The sequence below is a fragment of the Apus apus genome, chromosome Z, assembly GCF_020740795.1.
Source record: "Apus apus isolate bApuApu2 chromosome Z, bApuApu2.pri.cur, whole genome shotgun sequence".
In the NCBI taxonomy this organism is placed as follows: Eukaryota; Metazoa; Chordata; class Aves; order Apodiformes; family Apodidae; genus Apus; species Apus apus.
The window spans coordinates 25,218,181-25,239,654 of NC_067312.1; the positions used below are offsets into that span (position 1 = coordinate 25,218,181).

Genomic DNA, 21,474 nt, shown 5'->3' on the forward strand with positions numbered 1-21,474 from the left:
ATTATATAATCATTCATAGTGAAGCCATCTTTCAATATTAATTTGTTATTTTAAAAGTCATCAACATTTGATAATATTAGGGAAAACGTTATTATCCACACCTTTAATGGGTACCATACCTAATTATACTGTAACGTAGAATTGCAAGCAGATATTAACTTGAGCTGAAGTACTCCTCAGCTCTTTATTTTAATGGATATAGAACAATCATATACGTAGGCTTTTCTGTACACTGTTAGGGGCAACTGTCCTTTCCTGCTTTTGCTTCAAAAGGAAGAGGCAACCTTTTAAAGCACAGTGCACTCAAGAGCATCTGTGCTCTAGTTTTTTTCTTTTTGCTTCTGTTTGGAAAGAAAATGGCTTACTCAGGTTTATCATCTGTGAGAAGTAGATTGTTTTTCCCATATTAATTTTAGACCTTCGTTATCCAGCTAGTTAGACCTAGAACCCAATTATTTTTTTTAACTTGGATGAAGATCTTTTTAAATGCAGGTTGAACTTTAAATTTAACATTTTCTTACTCTTCCTATATATATATATATATATATATATGCAAGAAAATACAGTGTTCAGCTAAGAAAGTCATTGGCCCTATCTAAATTCTGGATAGTACTTGTAGATCAGTCCATTTCATGCAAAAGCTGTGGTACAGAATATCAGATGAATTTTTGTATGATTCCTGGTTAATGACAGCTTTTAATGTGCTTGACTCAAAATATTTCATCCTCTCTTGAATCTGTATGGCTTCTCATTGTGACAAGCAAACCATATGTGGAAAACTGAGTGGACAGAAATAACAACAGCAAGATATAATTGGAAGATATTAAGCTGGTCATGGAATAAGAAAATACATATGTCTCTCTTAGCATCTATTAAAACTGTTCCAGAGTATGAATTATCTCTTTAGCCCCCTAAATTCTGGTATTTCAATAAAAACAAAGTGTCTTCTTTTAAAGCAAAGAACAATATTTTTCTTTGAAATTTTGCTGACCAAGATAATGGAATGGTGAATCCTGTAGCCTACACAGGACTAATAACCTGGTATTTCTTTGTTGGATTTAGTCTTTTTGCATCACTGGGCATTTGTATTGCATTGCATTAACATTAACCCAGCTGGATTTTCCTATGTATTTGATACGGTCAATGATAAAATTCTGTTTCGCCATAAAAACATGGTACAGCTAGTGCGATTGCACTGAAATGATTGTCACTGTTGACACCTGCTCCTCCGTGAAAGAGTCCTCATTTGTTGCATCCCTGAGGGATCTATACAGGCTGCATTCTCAACATCAATACAAAGCGTAGGTGAGAGTGTCAATCAAGAGAGACTGAAGTGTATGCAGTGTACAGGTGTTCTCTGTCTTTACTCTATCCCTCGTGTGAGACTTGGCGTGTAGGGATGGGTTGTTTTGTGGCTGAGTCTGAAAAAGACTCCCTAAAATAATAGCTTAGTTCCTAGCTCAGCCATAGGTTTCCTGATTGCAGCTAAGTTTCTAATTTGATCTTGCATTCTCTTGCTCTTGTTTTTTAAATAAGTTTTCCCCAAAACAGATTCTGTGATCAACAGTAAATAAATGGAAGATGTAGTTCATGTTGGGTACGCTCTTCCAGAGACAATAGCTGAAGGCATGTTCTGGTGAGACTAAAGTACTCAATGTGCTTTGGAGCTTCCTGAAACCTTCTGTTTTATTCAAAATAGAATTTATTCAATCTGCCACAGTAGTTACAGAATAGTTTACCTTTATGAAAGTCCACTGGGGAAAAAAAGAAGTGTTTATAACAACTTAAGTGGTCTACCAGCAATGATAAGCATTCAGAAAATAGCCCTTCAGTATGTTTCACCATAAGTAGCTGGAGTTCACACATATGATGTAGTCATAATTGCATCTAGTTTTTACTGAGAACAGGAATAAGAACATTAACTAATCGATACTGTGATGAACCTGGTAATCTTTTACATAGCACTACATTATCATTAGAATTAATCCTAGATTTAGATTAATACATATATGAGATGGAGATTAGATAATGAATACTTTCAAAACTCTGGAACACATTACTGGATTATTTATTTAAATGTACATATTTATATATCAATGTATACATACATTGGATTAAATCAACTTTGCCATGTGAGTAAACAAAAATAAGAGTTCCTGCTTGCAAAATCTTATGGATGCAAGAAGAGTGCCACGTTTTATTTCTGTGACACATACACCATTTCAGAATTATAAAATAAACAATCACCTTTTACCTTGACAAAGCAGTTGTGGATTTAGTGAAAACATGTTAAAAGTTCTTTTTCTACAGTATTGTTGTCTTTTTTTTTAATTGCAAGTGCTATTTGTGGAAAAAACTATATGCAAGAACTTGCTTCATCTGATCATGCTATTCTGTGAGGACTAGTTGTGTTCACTTCTTGGAAGTGCTTAGTACATACCCTTTTACACAGGAAAAGAAGTACTGTTTTTCAACTGATGTTCTGCACTGTGCAGCATAAATTATATTAACCTCTTAGTTGGTTGTCCCCAACTTGAGTATTACTACTTAATGACAGCTAATGCCAAGAAATATATATTGCCTGGTAATGCAATATACTCATTGAAAATGAAATGGTATAGTTTAATACAAGTATATCTAATGGACATACACAGGTGCATGTTTCTTTGGGTTTTTTTCAGTTTAAATGTATTGTTACTCATGACGAAGATGTTGTCATGCTGATGGGACACAATTACTGGTTCTTAAATTGATAACCCTGTTTAGGAGTGTAGTTTTGCACCAAGTAAAAACAGTTAGAGCAACTGTAATGAAGATTTGAAAATAAATACTTGAAACAAATATCAATGAAATAGCATGCAATCACCAGTGAAAAAATAAATAAAGGTAAACCTGGCAAATACATCAGCTGTGTTTCAGTCCAGATATCAGTATAGCAACACTTTCTTAAATGTTGGGTTTTTTCTCTATCATATGGCTACTGAATTTTTATGTTTACTTGAACTGTAATAATTTAACTGTTATCTGAGTGTAGATTAAAAAAACAGATAATACAGCTGATTCTATTTTAAACTCTCTTTTATGACATGTTTTATTTGAAGTAATAGCTGCAAAAAGTTTTTTAACTTGATAGCCACTGTATGTATCAGAATATAAAGGTACAGATTTAGATTAATGTATTTGCAGAATAAATTTGCTGTACTGTTTTGCTTCCTGAAGTGTAGTTGCCTGATCTTCAAATGAGTTTTTATAAGCTGTTAGATTACTGGGCCTTGTAAGACTGCATATGGTGCCTTCTCATGTTCATAATTTAACTATTTTATGTATTGATCTCTCTTGCTTTTGCTATCAAGGAGCATTTTGCATTATTTCAATTTAAAAAGCTTCTACTATGAATCAGAATGTGAAATGCATTTCCAAAGATAAATTCTGTCAAGCAGGAAATACCATGTGTGCTTAAATATGAAAAATTCAGGGGAAAAAAGTAATATTTTTAATAAAATTTTATTTTGTAAGTGATTAGGGTGATTGTTGCAATATACATAGCTCTTTCAGTTTTCTGTGAACAGCTGTTTAAAATATTGTAAGAAATGAAGGGCTGGAAGTGGGTTGAGGAGCACATAGATGTTGACAAAGTGGTTTCAAAAAGAATCAACTAAGACTTCAAGCTTATTGTCGAGTGATTCAGACCACATCTGTGGGCACCATTTGAATATCTAAAGAGAAAGACATTGAAGTAAAAGTCTTTGTTCCTGCAAGGATTTAAATTAATGTGAATAACTCCATTTAGGGACCAAGTACTTTTCAGTTGAAGTATGTCTGCTGTTTGTTGTCAGTGAGGAAAGTCTACCAGGAATGTTTCCATCTTCAAGATAATAGGATAAGTAATTGAGGACATTTAGTCCCTCGTTGATTCTACTGTGGATCATCACTTCCTTGTTTCTACTTCGGCAATAACATTCATTGCTTTATCTACCAAAAATAAATTCTAGGTTGTTTTCTTCTGTTTCAAAATATGATGAGATGAAGACACTATTTAACTCAGTATTTTAAGTTATTTTCTTTTTAACCAACAAGAGAATCATTTATCCAGAAATGCCCCTCATGCTAGTGTTAGTTTCAAGTTGTGTTGCTTATTCCTTTCGGATGAATATTCTTAAAGTTCCTCAGGTCTCTTCCTTCTTTCTTCACTTTCAGCTCCGCGACATCCTACCAGGATAGGCAGTCTTAATTTTGTTCACTTTGAATATAGCAAAAGACAACAAATGGTGATAGAATTAAAAAACTAGTTGCAGACTTCAGTCTTAGAAAGACTTGAATGCTCTTAAGATTCTCTTGCAAGTGTCAAAATATTGTCTACTGTTGCATAAGGCCCTCTGTGTGAAGGAAAGGCATTTCAGGGTAAATTGGCTTAGAAATCAAATAATGGAAATATACCTAGAAAGCATTTCTTCCCACTACCTACAAAATACAGTGTACGAGCTTTTAATATGTTGGCAGTACCATACAGCAGATGAGTCCATTCAGAGCTGGGATCACAAACCGGATCTGTTTCTCCAGTCTTTCACTTTGTTTTATGCATGTGTGATTCTTCTGATGTGAGATGTGTAATGGGATGGAGAATCAGGCTGACGCGAACGGCCTGCCTGTCTGCCTTCCACTGCCTGAAGCATTTCTTAACTGGGATGCATTGTACTCAAAAGGGTTCTTTCCCTCAGTGACCATGGCTCTGCAAAATTATGCAAGGTAGAGCACCTTTTCCGTGTTTTCCATTCTTGAAGACTTTACTTGCACATTGCCCAGTCAGATATGAAGAATGAAGCTTAGCCTCAACTCATGTAATTGTCTGTTGAACTAGTGTATTGCTGCTGTTATATTTTAGAAAGAATTCACAATTAGTGACAGGGAATAGGTGGGTTAGGAAGTAAGCATGGTGTCATTTACTATCTGTATTGTGCAGTTCATCAGAATGGCCTTAACCATGGACTAGCACTCTGAGGAACATGACAGCATTAATTTCAGTCCTGTAATTTGAGATGGTCAAGTTTGTACTTTCAACAATCCAATGTGGGGGACAATCTGATGTTTTGGAGAAAATCAAGCCTCAGGCTCTTTCAACACTGAAGCCTTAATCTGCATTAGAACAGCCATTTCACATTTTGAAATAAGGAATTTAGTATCCCTCTCCATTACAATCATAAAAGTGGTCATTCTGGTAGCCATCTCTTCTTTCTAGAGATCACCAGAACTTGTGAAGGACAGATCCTCTTCTCTTAGCATGTTGTTGTAGTAGACACCTGAATTAGCAGCCAAGAAGCTAGATTTTAAACAAGAATCACAAAACAGCATTTCTGCTGATTGCTGGGGCAGGCCTAACTCACTGAAGGAAAGCACCGCATGCAGTGACTATGCTGCTGTGGGTACCTATATTTTTATGGACACTTCGTCGCGCCGTATAGATACACCAGTTTGTTCAGAGCTTGTTATGTGTCATACACTGTTGTTTAGTGTACCCATGACCTATGCAATTTTGTGAATAAGCGAGTATTGAATAAGATGTAAAACACCTACCACTGGGCTTTTGGAGGCTTGCTTTATTATTCTTTTGCAAAGTTCATAATATACTGTGTAAATCAGGTAATGACAGTAAGCACACTGAAATGGATGAGCATTGAAATACTGAAGAATATGAACCCAACATAGAAACTTGCATAAAATGCTTAAAAAAAACAGAATTCCAAGGATCAACACTTGTTCGTCACTAGCCTTTATTCCCCACCCCATGCATCAGCCTGACAGTCTGGTTGTATTCACCCCTTTTTATCATTTTGCAACCTGTCATGTCCCATTTATAGTACATTGGCAGACTGATTCTCAAAGGAAAGAGAGGTTTGTTTACAGACATTTTTGATTATCAGAGAATGGTGTGCTTAGTAATCAGTTATCCTCCCCACATATTTTTTAATCCAGCAGCACTTAAGGAGGTGAGGAAAGGGATGTGATTATGCATGTATACAGGTAGGTTTGTATTGAGCAAAACCCCATTTAAAGGGGTCCACCTGGAAAACTCTGTGTATGTCATCTTCTTATTTGTACTAGATTTGAAAGAATTCTGAAGCAGGAAGTGGTGATTAGACCCCATCAGCTTACCATAACTAATAACTGCATCTGTTTCCAGCATGTCGCCCAATCTATTGAGGATAAACACAGTGAAGAAATTATTGAGAAATATAAAATGTTTATTGTTATTCCATTTGAATCCAAACATTCTCAGTAGCTGACAAATACATCTTATAAAACCAGGAATTCTGTTTTAAAGACCTTTTCTGCTCTGTGTACACACAAAAATCTTTCCTAATATTTTTTTTACTAAAAAATTGGCCTGTCAAATGTTCTCGAATTAAGTGAAATATACCTCTGGCAGTAGCTCCTTTGATGCTGTTATGTGGGGTGTTCAGCTGCTGTGGTTCCTTAGCTGTGGGGCTCAGTCATCTTTTTCTGCTCTTCTAGAGAGCTGCAATGGGTAGCTGAGTAAATAAACTTGTCATAGACATGCAGCCTTGATTTTGCTTCCTGATTTCTCAAGCAGGAATTAATTAGGCAAAGCAGTTTCTTTGGTAGCCTTTATCTGTAGAAGACATAATTTTAAATAAGTAGTATATACATGTGCACAGTATTTCAGCCTTCCCTGTATCTAGATGTTGTAAACTCTTAATGTTTTCTTGATTTAGGATAGAAGTAATTATGGTTTGTTTTTTATTTTTTTAAATTTTTTTATTTTTTAAAAAAGGTTAGCTATGGTAACCATTTGTATTTATTTTGTCAGCCATCACTAAAAGTCTTTCTGGGTAGTCAATATTCTTAGGTAGATATTTTTATTCCTACTGAAAATGAAAACTGAAATTTTTAAATATGAAAGTGCTAATTCAGTACCTCCTATTCAATATTCCCTAATTTCTTAATTGAATCATAATGTTCCCTTGAAAGTTCCTCCCTGCAAACAAAAGGGCCCTGTATGTATTAATACAGGTTTCACATATTATCAGCCTATGAAGATTTTGATAAACTGGTACAAAATAGTTGATCAAAAGAATACCTTTCTACGATACAATTTTAAGGCTTTTAGCATTTCAAATATATTACTGTATTTAAGAAGCTTGCATGTGGATTGAAAAATTTAAAAATAGCTTGAAGAAATTAAATTTGAGCTCAACATTAAAAGTATATGACTGAGTCATTTTAGATACGAGGTTAATCAAAATGGATTGTTCTAGCCTAGCGTATTTGCTGTCCACTAGAGGACAGCACTGCTTTTGTATCTGAATGCTGTAAAGTGAGAAATATGTGCTCATTTTCTTTGGAAAACAAACAGGAACCTTCTGAGTCAGTTGTTTAAACAGAAAACACTTAACACTTAAAAGACTAACGAAATAGAAGAACACCTTTGATTTGAAAGATCTCGGAGCAAGTTTAATGTTTTAATATATTTCTGTAAACTAACTTACCTTCTTGGAAATAAATAATTTTTCTATAAATTAAAATTTATAGCCTGCTTTAAAAGTGAACCGTATGCAATTCTCAAATACTAAGGAAATACTATAAAAAATAAGAATAATAGACTAGATGAGAAAACAAAATAAATTTAGTATTAAAATTACAGTTTTCTAGTTGTGAAGACCAAATATTTTTATTCAAGCTTTTAGCTTTATTGAACTTTTGGGGAAATTGTATAAATACCTAGATATAAAAATGCTAAAAATTTTTAACTAAGAGTAAATCTGGAGGGTAATAAAAAGTTCATGCATCATCTTTCTCAACATGTGGAGTAGTGCTATGTATTAGGTAATAAATTCAGAAGACTCACTTGCATTCTTTTATTTTTGTTAGATGTACAGTGCAACTGCTCACTGGCAACTGAGGACAAACTCAAAATCTATTTTGGTAATAGAACTAGAAATGGTTAAAATGTAGTACAGATTCAATTGCAATTTATTTTACATATTTATGATTTTATTAAACAAAATATAGTTGTTATTGGCAATAACAACATTATCGTAATGAATTAGGTACTTTGAACAAAGTACTAAGATAGTGTTAAAATAGCCTGAAATTTACTGGAAAATAGAAAACACAAAATAATAATTGTATTATTTTTAAGGTAAATATTAATCAAATTATATTATGAATAACTAGTGTTAAACAATGTTTTTTTTCTGAGAGGTTAAAACCACCAGATTAAGAAAAATATCCTTATTTTTGTGAGTATATTTCTGCTTGGTTTAGTATTAAGCTTTACTCTGTCCCCAGGTCAGAACTAATACATAATAATGCTATTCCGCATACTTCTTTTTCATGTTCTCAGGCTTACTCAGAGAACAAATACTAGTAATTAGCCAGTTTTTAGATGAAATATTAATTATAAAATCAAACCTGTACATAGATAGAATTTCTGAGAGTAAGGTGAGGCTCCAGAGTACTGAAATTAAATAATTTGTTGTCCAGTTGATACAGTGGAAGGTACTTTGTAGTTGTTCCTTCTCATATTTACAAATTGAAGACTAATTCACCAGAGTTGTGTTGTTTTTTTTCCTCTTTGAATATATTCATTGCATAACTTGATTACACATTTGTCAACTTTGGACTAATTATTTTTCTACAGCTAAGGCAGGGCGTTGCATCTTCTGATCGTCTTTCTTACTAATAGGATTGTCTGCTTCAGCAGGCAGTAATTGAAGGCTTCATGTACAAGATTTAAAGAAAGGGCAGAGGAAAAAAAAGTTTTAGCCTCCATGGGCCAGTGTCACTGTTGCTGGTAAGCAGTAGAACAGAAAAAGAAGAACATTTAGCTTGAATAGAAAAAACAAAGAGGACGAATAGTACCAGACAGGGGAGGACTTATTTTTTAGTGCTGATGAATTATACGTAACAAAAGCTGTTCTGCTGTAAACAAATGTCCCGATAGTGAGAGTTCAAGTGTAAATTTACTATCTCAAATGTTAAATTTTAAAGAGGAAATTTTTAGCCAGTTATTCTGTTACTGTGTGTTCCACTGTCATGGAATTGTCATAACGTTTCCCTATAAAAATGCCTCTCCTGTGTATTGTAGCTATCCTCTGTCTACAAATAAAAGGAAAATGACTGCTGGTCTGTAGTTAGGCTAGTCATCATTACAAAGCCAGTGCTTGGAAATGCTCTCACACTTTAGTGTCTGGTACTCTGTGTTCTTCCTTTATATCAATTATAAATCAAATATTTCTGTGTAATCAGCATTAACAAATTTTATTTCCATGGAAGGTGACCAAGAATATGTACTTGATTTTTAACTCTTGAAAGGCTGAATGACTTTCTAAAATATACCGTGCTTTATTGATGTTGATTTGGAATTTGATTCTTAATATATATATCCTTACCTACATTCGGGTACTATATTTATGTAAAATAAGCTGTGAGTTCCTCTTTTTTTCATGTCACATAGCCTCAGAATATTTAATATTCTTTTTAAAGAAAGGAAATGTTTGGAAAAATTCCAAATATGCAAATGTATCTCACAATATTATGTTTTTAATCTGTCTTGATTTTTTAAAATGAGAAAAGTGTTAACAGCTGCGTATCTTCCCGGATATTTTTGATTATGTGAAATCAGGTTTAGAATTAGTCTCACAGAAAGAAAAGTAGAAAATAACAGCAGTATAGCAGAAACAGCTGTCTTGTAACTAATAGTAAATATTTTATTCTGTTTTCTAAGTGATATTCTCATTTATTTTCTTTTTTTTTCATATTCACTGATGCATCCTTTGTTGTGACAGAACCATGCTCATAATAGGATGTTTTATGTTAAGAGTTGTCCATTGGACAAATTTTTTTCTTTTGGACCTACAAATAACCAATTTACAAGCTAGATTTTATTGTACTACAATGCAGTTTCCAAGGCTTATTTCAGTGTATGAATTCTGACTGGTTTTCTTTTTTTTTCTTTTTTTTAATTCAAATTCGAACCTTTAAGGCAGTATCAGCTTTAAGAAAAAGTAAAAAAAAAAAAATAAAAATAAAATATTCCCATTAGTGACCTTATGGGGAAACAAAAGCTTCTGGCAAAGAATAAATACCTACTGTATAGAGTGATTAATTTTTGTTGCTGAGAGATTTTTTTTTAATGGCTTTCTGATCAAAGTCTTCAGTTGAGCAGAACACACGTTTTGGAAAATCCACGTGGTTTGTGATAAGAGTAAACATGTATGTAGTTGAAAAAACAGCTATTAATCAAATCCTTCAATGATGGGTATTTTTAAAACATCTAAATAATTAGCAAATCTGTTTTACTGCTAGTGCCTTCTAACTAAAAGTTGTCTTTTTATAACTGCATCTAGTTTCATAGATTGGAGTATTTATGTCATAATGCTCTTTAAAACAGAATTACCTTCCCTATTTTGAGGAACAGTTTTCGACTTCAGAAATTCCAAAGTCGTGGTAAACCCATTGTGTGATACGCCCTTTTTTAATAGTGAAATAAGCAATCATATTCTTTTTTTCACTAGGCACTTTCAGATCAGTAATCATTGATACAAACCAATTAGACACAACTAATTATGCATGCTAACATTTTGCATAAGATTTTCTGAGTAGCTGATGCTTTGCATCTTGGAAACAACATATGAACTCACATTTTATTGATTTTATGTGTTTTGTTCAGAGGTATGGAAAAGTAGTATTGATCCCCTATGTGATTTTGCAAATCCACATGTAAAAGTATTAGTGCAAAACTCATCTCTGGTGGTTTGTGCCACCTTGCTTTCACAGAACGCTGACTTTGTATCACTTTCAGGTTGTAATAAAAGAGGGTAAAATCAAGCCTTGGGGCTATGAAACACAGCAGGAGTGCCAACTACCAACCTATTTGTGTGCATACTCAGACATAATCTGCTTCTGTGTTGTCCCAAGACACAACTGTTAAGTAAATAAAGTGACTAATAAGACTATTGTTTCTATAATTACCCCCCTGTCAAAATCAGGAAGAGAAATAGTGATCTCCTACATCGCAGTGCAAATGGATGAAATCATTTATATAACTGGCAAAGCAGAGAATTTTTACAGTAGCAGTCCTGGTTTAGAACCTCCTATTAAAGAGAGAGATCTTTGAATGTATCTATAATCTGGACAAAAGAAATAGGTTGACCTGTGTTGGGTGACATTAGGGAAGTGCCCCATGTTTCCTTAATTAGTATAATGTGTTATGAGATTTTGATATGCTTAGTTTAAAAAGAAAAAAGACAGAAATTACTTCTCGTTTAAAGAGAACCTGCTTCCTGCTTAAGTGGCTAATATTTTAATTAAGTCTGCAGTGAAGTTTTTTGAGTATCTCCTGATAAACTCCCTCCTTTATGTTGATGGTAATTAAACAGATCCCCAAGGGGTCGGGTAGGCGCTCTGCAGGGCCCGTGCTAATTGTCAGACATGAGACACTGACCAGTTGGTTTGCTCTTGAATAGCCCACAGCGTGCTGTCAGCCCAGCAGTTTGATTTTTCTGTATTGTGAGCTGTTGTCAGGGCTAACTGGGTCCTATTGTGGCTGAAGATGTTGCGCAAATTGAGGCAGATGGCTCTGATTCAGACACGTGTCATTCAGAAAGAGGAGAGGAGATTGGCCCCGCAAAGTGGGGTCAGACTGGGTCACAGACCTGCTCTGCACTTGTTAGTGTTTTCAAAAGCCCATGTGCAGCAACTTTGTTGTTGTCAAGTAACCAAGGGGCGGGGGGAAGGCAAAAAAAAACCGTGGTGTGCTCCTTGTGGAAGATGGAAGATGAGGCTGTTGCCATCCTCTTCTGTTGCCATCCTCTTCCTTTCCGTCTCTTGGGCCTGGCTGTGCATGCAGAATGAATTAACAGGATTGACAGAAGTTCATTGTGCCTAAAATGGCTTTTCAGTCAATGGTGGTGCTTAAAAGGCTAGTTTTGCTTTTAATTCCGTGTAATTAGTGGATACTTCATGTCTTGGAATTTAATAATGGTGCATTAGTCCTAACTTTTGTTCATGTGATTGGTTGGGGTTTTTTTTAATCAGCTTTGTAGAATTTTTAATGATTATGAAATATTTGTAAATATTGTCTGTCTTTTAATTATTAAATATTCTGGAGATTAATTAACAGATAAAATTATTTTACGTCTTGCTGTTACCATAATTTCAAATGATTGTGTTGGATATTTATAACTGTTTTTAATTTGAATTAATTCCAAGAGGTGGCAGAAGGATGCACTTTCCTGAAAGTACAAGAATTTGGCTTTTTGGAAGGGTTCGACTACATTCAGCATAGTTGCATTTTCTTTGGCATACCAAATAGTGATAGTTATCCAAAGAAAACTTAATGCAGCTGAATTCAAGTTGTAAATACGCATGAGTATTATAGATGAACTGAAAAATCAGAATTTATATTAAAAAATTATTTAAAGATACTTTAATTTGCATTATTAAAAACACATTTTTTCATTATGCCTTTTTGTTCTTCTTAAATGCAAAAATATTTACACAATGCTGAACAAATTATTTCTGAAGAATTTATGGAGGTTTTTATGGTTTATCCCCTGAAATGCATTACTAAAATTGGAGACATTTTATTATATTTTAGGTCATTTAATGTTTGCAGAAAGAAATATTAGCAGTCTCTGGCCTTCAGATCTTCAGTGATTGTTTTTATATTTTTGTTTTCCCCTCCAGGTTTGCAGCAAAGACTGTGCACAGTGGGTCACTGATGCTAGTCACAGTGGAGCTGAAGGAGAGCTCTACAGCACAGCTCATCATAAACACCGAGAAAACTGTGATTGGTTCTGTGCTGCTGCGGGAGCTGAAGCCTGTCCTGTCCCAGGGGTAACCTGCTTACATCTGGACTTCAGAATCTGGCACACAACAACAGTGCCTGGCATCCACTACTGCTGCCTTTCATTTATAATAATAGCCCTTCCATCTGGCAGGGGGGGAAGAATACACTCTTGACATTCTTGTCTTCTGCTTTAGAATGCTAGTGTGTATCTCTCATGTATGCGAGTCCTTTCCCGTATTTCTGCTTGCTAACCAAAGAACATATATTTTACTGTCAGTTATCTGTGCTTCTAAATGCGTTTCCCATTTGTTCTACCCTTGTCCTTCCCTCTCTGCTCCCTTTTTCCCCTACCTTCCTTCCTCATCAGTTTTCCTCACTGTAGTGGACAAATACTAGATAATAAGGTTCAAGGGAAATCACACTGCTTGAAAATTGAGCTAAAATGGCAGGTATACAACAGCTATGTGGTTCCAAGAGGTTTTGTTGCATAAGTGTAAAAATACAACAGGTACAGCAAAATGATGTATGTATTCTGGAAATGCTTGTAAACCTGAAGTCGTCTATTAAGAACATTGTTCCCACCTACTGCCATTTTCTCAAGTATTTCTGTTAAGATGCCAATAAAGTAGTGCTATGAGCAGAGGCTCCCTCTCTCTTGTTTTGATCGTCAGTATTGTATGTAACCGGTTAATTAAAGTAGGTACTACCAGGGTTGGACACTACACATGCATCAGCAAACTGTTCTTGTGAAAGTACCCAGTGTTTGTTCTCCTATTGTAATTTTCTGCTATGCAGTTCCTTTTTTGTTAAACAAAGCCAGTAACTGCCTGTTTTCAAATTGGCCCATTCATAAAATACTGATTGAACTATTAGAAATTATTATTATATAAAATCCTGTTTATTAGGCATTCTGACAAATGCAGTCATTTAGTTAAGCAAATTATTCCAATCTTTGCATCAAATTTCTTTTGTAAACTGTGATTTAAAAGTCTCCCACCTTTGCATAAACGAGGGCTTGAGGCAATGAAAAATTCACAGTCATATCTACTATACCAGGGCTGAGAAGACCAAGAGCTGTGCAACCTTTGCTGCATCCAGTTTTGTGCCTGTAGCCTGGGTGTCACTTATTTTGACCTTCCCTTCACATTCTGGTTACATGGTGTGACTGAAGATGCTGAGCTTTGTCTCATTTCCAACATGGCTTTTCCCAGTAACTCATGGTTCTGCTACAGATGTTTTTATGACATGCAGAAGATGTTTGGATAGCTGTATCCTTGCTCTGTCACCAGGACCGTCGCATAGTCTTTTGATTCTGACCAAGTGGTGCTATTTTGGTTTAGCTTTCTGGATGATGGAAAATACTGCTCCATCAGAATTTTTACATTTTGCAGACTGGAAAATTCTTAGAAGGAAAAGGTGACTCCTACATGTAGCAAGGTTCATTGGTGAATTCCAAAGAGGAGTTGGGTTTTTTTGGTTTTTTGTTCCACTTCTGTGAGAAATGTAGTTCTGGGGTTTGCTAGCACCCTTCTCAAACACAGAAACTACAATCTTATTCCCTCAATAGAAATGTAGATGTTCTTAATCAACATTTATGATATTTTCTGAAGTCCTAATCCTGCAATAGTTTTTTCTTGAATTACTGTTTTTTAAGTGTGATATGAAAGTTACTCAGCAGATGAAAAATGAGTCATTGTAGAAAATACTAGCATCTCATAGAAAATGCAAATTATTTAATACTGACTCAGTGAGATGGTGGTGAGGAAAAGGTGCAGAGTGACGCTTCCTGAGAAAAGACTGAACTGGAAAACCTTCAGCCATGTTTGTAAAGGAAAAAACCAACAATTCCATACTTTTTAATTATATATAGAGGCATAGTAAAGGTTATTGGGATAGAAAGTAGATGATCAGTCTAAATTGCAATCTAGCATTTGCTTCAGAGTGATTTGCTTGTACCAAATAGGAGCAGCTCCTACCTCACTCGGCAGGTTGTTTAGTCAAGAACTGCACGCTGAGAACCACCTGGCTTTGGTGAGAATCTAGATCTGGGCTGCCATGGAACGTTCCTGCAGGTGTGAGTCAGGATGCAGGAGCAAGACTAATGGTTAGGGAATTATACCAAGGTCTGTTTTAGGGAGCAGGAGGTGAGGGTTAATTACCTAAATTATGAAGGGTTCAAATGCAACAGAACCTGCAGGAACAGGGAGAACATTAACTACAAACTGAAATATCATCAACAGGAAATGTAGGTATAATTATGTGAACTGTATAATGCACATGCCCAAGGTAAGTAAAACTCACAGAGATTCCAAGATTGTTGTGATCTAGTCCAAGCTTTAAAACTGATGCTGGTAGTTATGAGTTGAAGAATTATGCAACAAGAGCAAAGGCAAACAGATGAGAAAGTTTCTGCGAAGTGAGAGATTGACAATGAACCTCTTTTTTGCTTCCTGGTTGTTTCCACACACACACATTCCTCCTTCAGAAGAGGAAGGACTTTTTTCTTCCTTTTTTATTTTATTTTTTTTTAATAACTAAATTTACAAATTCAGTTTTTCCAAAATAACTGAAAACCATTTGTAAAGAATAGGGTGTGGGGAAGAGTTGTTATGTTACTGTGCATGGCAGAATATAAACACAGGCTTGATGCATGACAGTCAAAATAGTGTAATTTTTTCCCTCTTATTTTCCTTTCACCTTGTATGATTTTTTTATAAAAGAATAATATCTATTTTCCTGCATACCCTGCTCTAATAACTAATGTCTAAAGAAAAATAGCAGAAATAAAAGTTGGTCTAGATCTAGGAAGAAAACAATGGGAGATACAAAGTACTGTGTTAAAGAGAAGTGGAAATAATGACGGTTTTTAGAGCATGGACATGATAGGGGATATGAAATAATGAATAGCATAGAAAAGATAAATTGGCCTTTTCTGATAATCTTTTCTGCTAACTCAGGAACAAGGTGGCATGCTGTAACATTTCTAAAGCAATATATGTAAATTGAAAGAAGAAATTAACTTTTTTCCCTGTTTTTTAATACAATATGTACTTAGGCTCTGATCATCTGCTCTCACAAGATAGTGTCATTCTTACTAAAAGTGGACCAAAAACTGGAAATGTACATTAGCAAAGGAATGTATTGGATAGGATACAAAAAATTACAAGAGCTCTATGACATCTTGATCTGAGGCTTCAGCTAGTTGCTGATACTTAGTGACAGGATGAAATCCTTTCACACACTTTGTTTGTCAGTGGTCCATTACCATGATCAGGTTTGTTTTTGTTGTTTTTTTTTTATATTCAGTTGCTGAACTCTAATTTCGATACAATATCTTATATAGATTCAGACTCATAGAATGGTTTGCACTGGATGGAACCTTAAGGATCACCTAGTTCCAACCCCCCTGCACGGGCATGAACATGTTCCACTAGACCAGGTTGCTCAAAGCTCCATCCAACCTGGCCTTAAACACTTCCAGGGATGGCATATCCACAGTCCCCAGGCATCCTGTTCCAGTGTCTCACCACCCTCACAGTAAAGAGTTTTGTCATAATGTCTAAAGCTACCCAGTTTGAATAGTTTGAAACTGTTCACCCTCATCCTATCACTACATGCCCTGTAAAAAGTCCTTCCCCAGTTTTCCTGTAGGCCCCTTCAGGTACTGGAAGGCCACTATAGGGTCTCCCTGGAGCCTTCCAGGAAAGAGGCCTTCAGCCTCTCCAAGCTGAAGAACCCCAACTCTCTCAGCCTGTCTTCATAGCTCCAGCCCTCTGATCATCTTTATGGCCCTCCGCTGGACTTGCTCCAGCAGCTCCATGTCCTTCTTAGGCTTGAATTAATTTTAACTTAGCACTTAAATGCCCTAACAAGGATTCGTGTAAGCAATGTACAGGTAAAATGAAGCCTCCCAAGCCCAAATCTCACCTTTAGTGTGTTCCTGAAACAAGCATATGAGGATCAAACTCTGTTACCTTCATTTTCTGTAGGTTTGTCTTCCTCCCCTTCCCCATAGTTTTGTTTGTTTTATCATAAAGCATGTTTTTGTAACACGTGTTACAGTAAATGTTTTGTGGTGCAGACATCAAGCTTTGCTGTGTTTGCATAGTATGGCTTCGTTGCTGGGAGGAGCTTTTGTGCACAGACCTGACAAGCAATGCTTCTTTTCTTGTTATTTTCCTCTTACCTGGTATACTTGTAGTGCTTTATGTATCACAGTCCAGTGAGCCTGTTTGGAAGAGAAAGAAATGGTGAATAGCACTGCATTTCCAGTCCCACAGTTAACTGTTTTTTTCTCTAGAAGGTGCAGGATGAACTGCTCTTCAGGTGGCTGGTGGCTGAGCCCATGCTGTGCCTGCACTGACCCAAATCCTGGTTCACTTAAATACCTGTGTTTACTCTGGTGCGTGTACACATATATTTATGAATAACATTATTCTAAACTTTTACTCATTTTGTGTGTGTAAGAAAGAGGACAAATACTCGTTTTGCTGGCTTCATCCACCAATTTTGCAGTCCTCTCCAGGTCCCAGCCTGCTCTCGCACTGCTCCTGGTGACTTGCCTCCTCCTTCATCCACCCTCCCAGTTGTGGCTTTAAGAGGAAAGGGAACAGGACATGAACTCTGCTCTTAGTACCATCTAATGGAGTATAAATCTTGTGAGTTACCATCCATACCTCCATCTTCCCCCTGGCTCAACCCATACCTGTTTTTTCTCCTTGATGGGAAAGATTTAGTCTAAGCAAAACCAGCTGGCAAGTCTCCTTGCTCATTCAAGAAGAGCAAGAGCTGTTTGTGCACTTGGGTCCTTCTCATCCTCCTGCCCTGTGAAAATACTGATGGACTCTGGAGAGGTGGTGAAAAGCTTCCTCCTGTACCAGCCATGACTGGCAGCCATTTAGCTGCTAGCCATGGCAAATGGCAGGTGGGTGAGGAACATGGCCAGTAGAAGTGAAGGAGCACCCTGGGGCTTCCAGCTGCCTTACAGAGCTTCAGCCAGGTCTTGGACCATGGGACATGCACTAACTTGGGCTCAAGGCATCACGTGAATCCAACAGCTGGAGCGTAGAAGGCAAGGGAGACACAGGCAGGGCAGGTGGCTTGGAAGAGGCAGCATTGGTTCTTCACCTTCTACGACACATCATATCTGACTAAAATAGCTGCCCCTTGTTGCCTCCATGCACCAGCAGCAGCTACAGGCTGTCTGTGTTCACAGGGCTCTGAGGCCCAGGCAGCCAGGGAGGCTGGCAGGTAGCCCCTCGAGTTGAAGCCCGGTAGATGTGGCTTCACTAGGCAGGTGGAGCAGCCTCTGCCCTCCCTGCAGCTGTCGGGGCACACCTGGCCTGTCTGGGGTGCAAGAGAGGCCTCAGGTGCCAGCAGCCTGCCTGGGTGAAGAAGGAAGGTGGTGGGCTAGAGGAGAGGCAGCAGACCCCTTCTCCGGGCTGTGGAGACAGGGGTTATGTGGAACACTGGCCTCCAGAAAGGGCTGCAGATTTAATGGAGGTTTGTAATTAAATCCCAAGCAGAGGGGAGGTGTGGGCTGAGCCTCTGTGTTGTGACAGCCTCCAGTCCCAGCAACCCTGAGAAGGCCCAAGTGTGCACCAGGGCTGCAGCTTCACCAGGGATGGCTGGCTCTGCCCCGGGATCCCGCAGAACCCCGCGTCCTCTCCTACGTAGTGCCTTGAGGCTTGCACATGGTATGCCTCACTGCAGGGGACACGGGATGGTGTTTCACATACAGAATAATTTGACCCTACAGTATATATTATTTCCAGTTGTTTCAATTTTGCTTTGCCCTAACTTTGTGGGAGCATGTTTGGGCATTTAGTTGCACTCTGTATGTATGCCAGCAGTGCACAGCACACTAGCACTTGATGAATACTGTTTGGAAAGGAATTGGTATTCCATATGACTCTGCAATGTCAGTTGTGAGGGAGGTTATTTTTTTTTAGACTGTTTTTTTCCAGTTCAGGCAAAAAGCAAGTATTTGTCCCACTTGGAACCGCTGATTCCTCCTTCAGCTGTCTTTTTTTTTAAATGTTTGCAGATCCATGCTCCAAATCAATCCAGTAGGATGATTTGGATTTAAAGACCTCAAACCTTTCCTATGAGGCTGGTTTTGGTGGGGTTTGGGGTTAGTTTTGGTGGTCAGTTCATTTCACTGATGGTGTCTGGAGTGCAGCACTACAGACATTTTGGATTCAGTACAGCTAGGAGGGATTACACCCTGATGAGGCAGAGAGAGGAGCCCCTTCCTTCCTGCTTACCCTTACTGTCTCAGCACCATGCCAGAACAGCACCCAAGTGGCTTCTTTTATCAGGGGGAAAAAAATAAAATAATATTTTTTCAAAAAAAAAAATAAAATAAAAAAGGGCATCTCTGTGACACCATGCCCAAAATAAACTGTTCTGCTCCAGCCAGATCTGCAATCCTCTGCCAATGCCTGGATTTGGGCGAAGTTAGTTGGTGGCTCAGCTTCACATAATGGAAAGTCATTCTAATTTCTGCTCTGTGGTGTAATTGCTTAAAAAAACACGTTATTTGATGATTAAGATTCTGGAGTGAATTGTGTTCTTTTGGGTTCTTGCACTGTTTCTCCATCAGGGACTTGGTTTCAGCGGTGTGCAGCTGCTGGAGTTGATTTACAGTGCTGCGGCTGTGGCTAGTCATAAATAAATCCTCTTATATAGTTGTTATGAACACCTGTTAGATCATCTGTCAGCAAAGCGCTGTTCACATTTATCATGGTGCGGTAGTTATTTTACCTCAATCCATTTCCAACTGACTCGGCCTCCATCACTGGATTACTATTACCACACCATAATCGCTCGTTTCCACTCCATGTTACAACTTGCAGATAAAAGATTTCACTACTTGGCCAAATTTCATAAATAAAGGAGCAGTTCAGTGCAGTAAAAGTTTATTTTTGTCATCATTTGTCACCCCATTATTCTATAAATCAAATGGAATAGCGCTATTGCTAGCTCAGGCGTTGCTGTCAGCTCCAGGCATGGAAATGGTCCGTTTCTTCTTTTTAGATGAGATGACATGTCTTTCAGACTTAACTGGCTTATGGCTTTGTTTCACCCATTTTATTTTATCGCCCCTTCAGAAAAATCCTTGGGGACCAGAAAGAGTAAAGGAGTAAAATGGAATCAGAAAACACAGTAAAACATGCTGCTTTAGCTGCTTTATGTACATTTCCCTCCCCTGTAATCTTTCATTTACAAACTCCTCTGCAAAAATAATGGATCTGGATATAAACAGCCCCTCAATGCTTTCTCTAGCTTTGTGCAGATTTTACTGCTCATGTCAAAACCCTGGGACTGGGAGGGCTCCAGAGAGGATGCTTCAAAGTCCTGCTAATGTGCCTGCTCCTAAATGGACTCCCTCCACAGGGGTCCGTCAAGGGGTTGTGCTTTTGTTTTGGAGGTCTGTGCTGATGACTTGCATTTTGGACTCTGAACCATCTAATAACACCATGCTGTGCCTTGCTATGCAGCTTCACAACCAAAACCCTCAGGATACTCCCCTGCACCATCCAAGGCACACCTTCGCATAAATGTTTGCTTTTTGTTTTTAAGATAATTTATTAAATCTAGCTATAAAATCTGCTCCTGGGCCATACCTTGACTTTTTGGCCCTGTGTCCATTACAAATCCTTGGGGTTTTGCTTGATTTATTGAGAAGTCAGGAGACAGACTAAATTTTTAAGAATGCAATATTCCTCAGTTTAAAAAGAGCTGGATAGGATGATGATAAAGGGATGGAGTAATAGAAAAGGGTTTATAGTTTATATTATACTTCTGAGTTGGTTCTAATTCCAGTTACATTCTTCATAGTCATTATGTAGCTCATAAATTCAATAAAGTGTTTTACTATTACTATAAAAATGACAGGAGGGGGCTTTTATGCTGTAAGTTTCTTTAGTTGCTCTTCTTGCTTTATGTTGAAGTTCTCGGGCCATTATGTCATTAAACTCCTTGGAGTCTGAAGGGCTCAGGCCCCTCTGTTTCTTATCGCTTGTGCCATGCTTGCTCTGGGGCCAGTCTCTGTCACTGTCACCTTCCTCATTAATGACTCTCTTTAGTTCCGTTTTGGCTTTGTTTTTCATTCAGAAGCCCTGCCTTTGTGAAGAGGCAATAGGAGCTTCATAGTGGCTTTGGGCCCACTTTGGATTCTGAGCTCTGGACATAATTTCTCACCTGTGGCTGAGCTACTTATGCGTGTAAATGGCTAAACCCTCTTATTGCAGTGAGCCTTGGTTGGATGTGGGAAGAACCCACTGCCGAAGAGGAATGCTGTGATGTGGAAATAAAATGCCTTTGGAGAGTTCACCCTCCCTTTTGTCTTCTCAGAATGACTTGCTGTGACTTCTGTCCAGCCACCTTTGTTGTAAAATTATGAGCTTGTCTTGCTTTCAGTCTTGTTCAGTTTAGCTGTAGATAAATGCTTGCAAACACCATCTCATGCATTCACTGAGAAGGTCTCGAAAGGCAAATCCAGGAAGGTTTTTGCTTTTTCATTGGTGGTGAGGATTTTTTTTTTTTCAAAGGCACTGTGTAATTTCTATTATTTCTGCTTCTTTAGGGGAAAGAATTATCGAATATCTGACCTAGGAGGCTTTGCTTTCTCCAGATGTTTGCTTTGCACACAAATAATC

The 21,474-nt window shown here is 37.4% G+C and overlaps 1 protein-coding gene across 3 annotated transcripts in view; it reads left to right on the plus strand.

Annotated features, from left to right (window-relative positions):
- Positions 1-13,448, plus strand: part of AP3B1 (adaptor related protein complex 3 subunit beta 1) — a 211,450-nt gene extending 198,002 nt beyond the window's left edge. For all 3 annotated transcript variants that reach the window (XM_051641898.1, XM_051641897.1, XM_051641900.1), the window contains exon 27: positions 12,709-13,448. In XM_051641898.1, the coding sequence (XP_051497858.1) occupies positions 12,709-12,862 (154 nt within the window). In that variant the 3' untranslated portion in view covers positions 12,863-13,448. The remainder of the gene's footprint in view (positions 1-12,708) is intronic.
- The last annotated feature ends 8,026 nt before the right edge of the window (positions 13,449-21,474 follow it).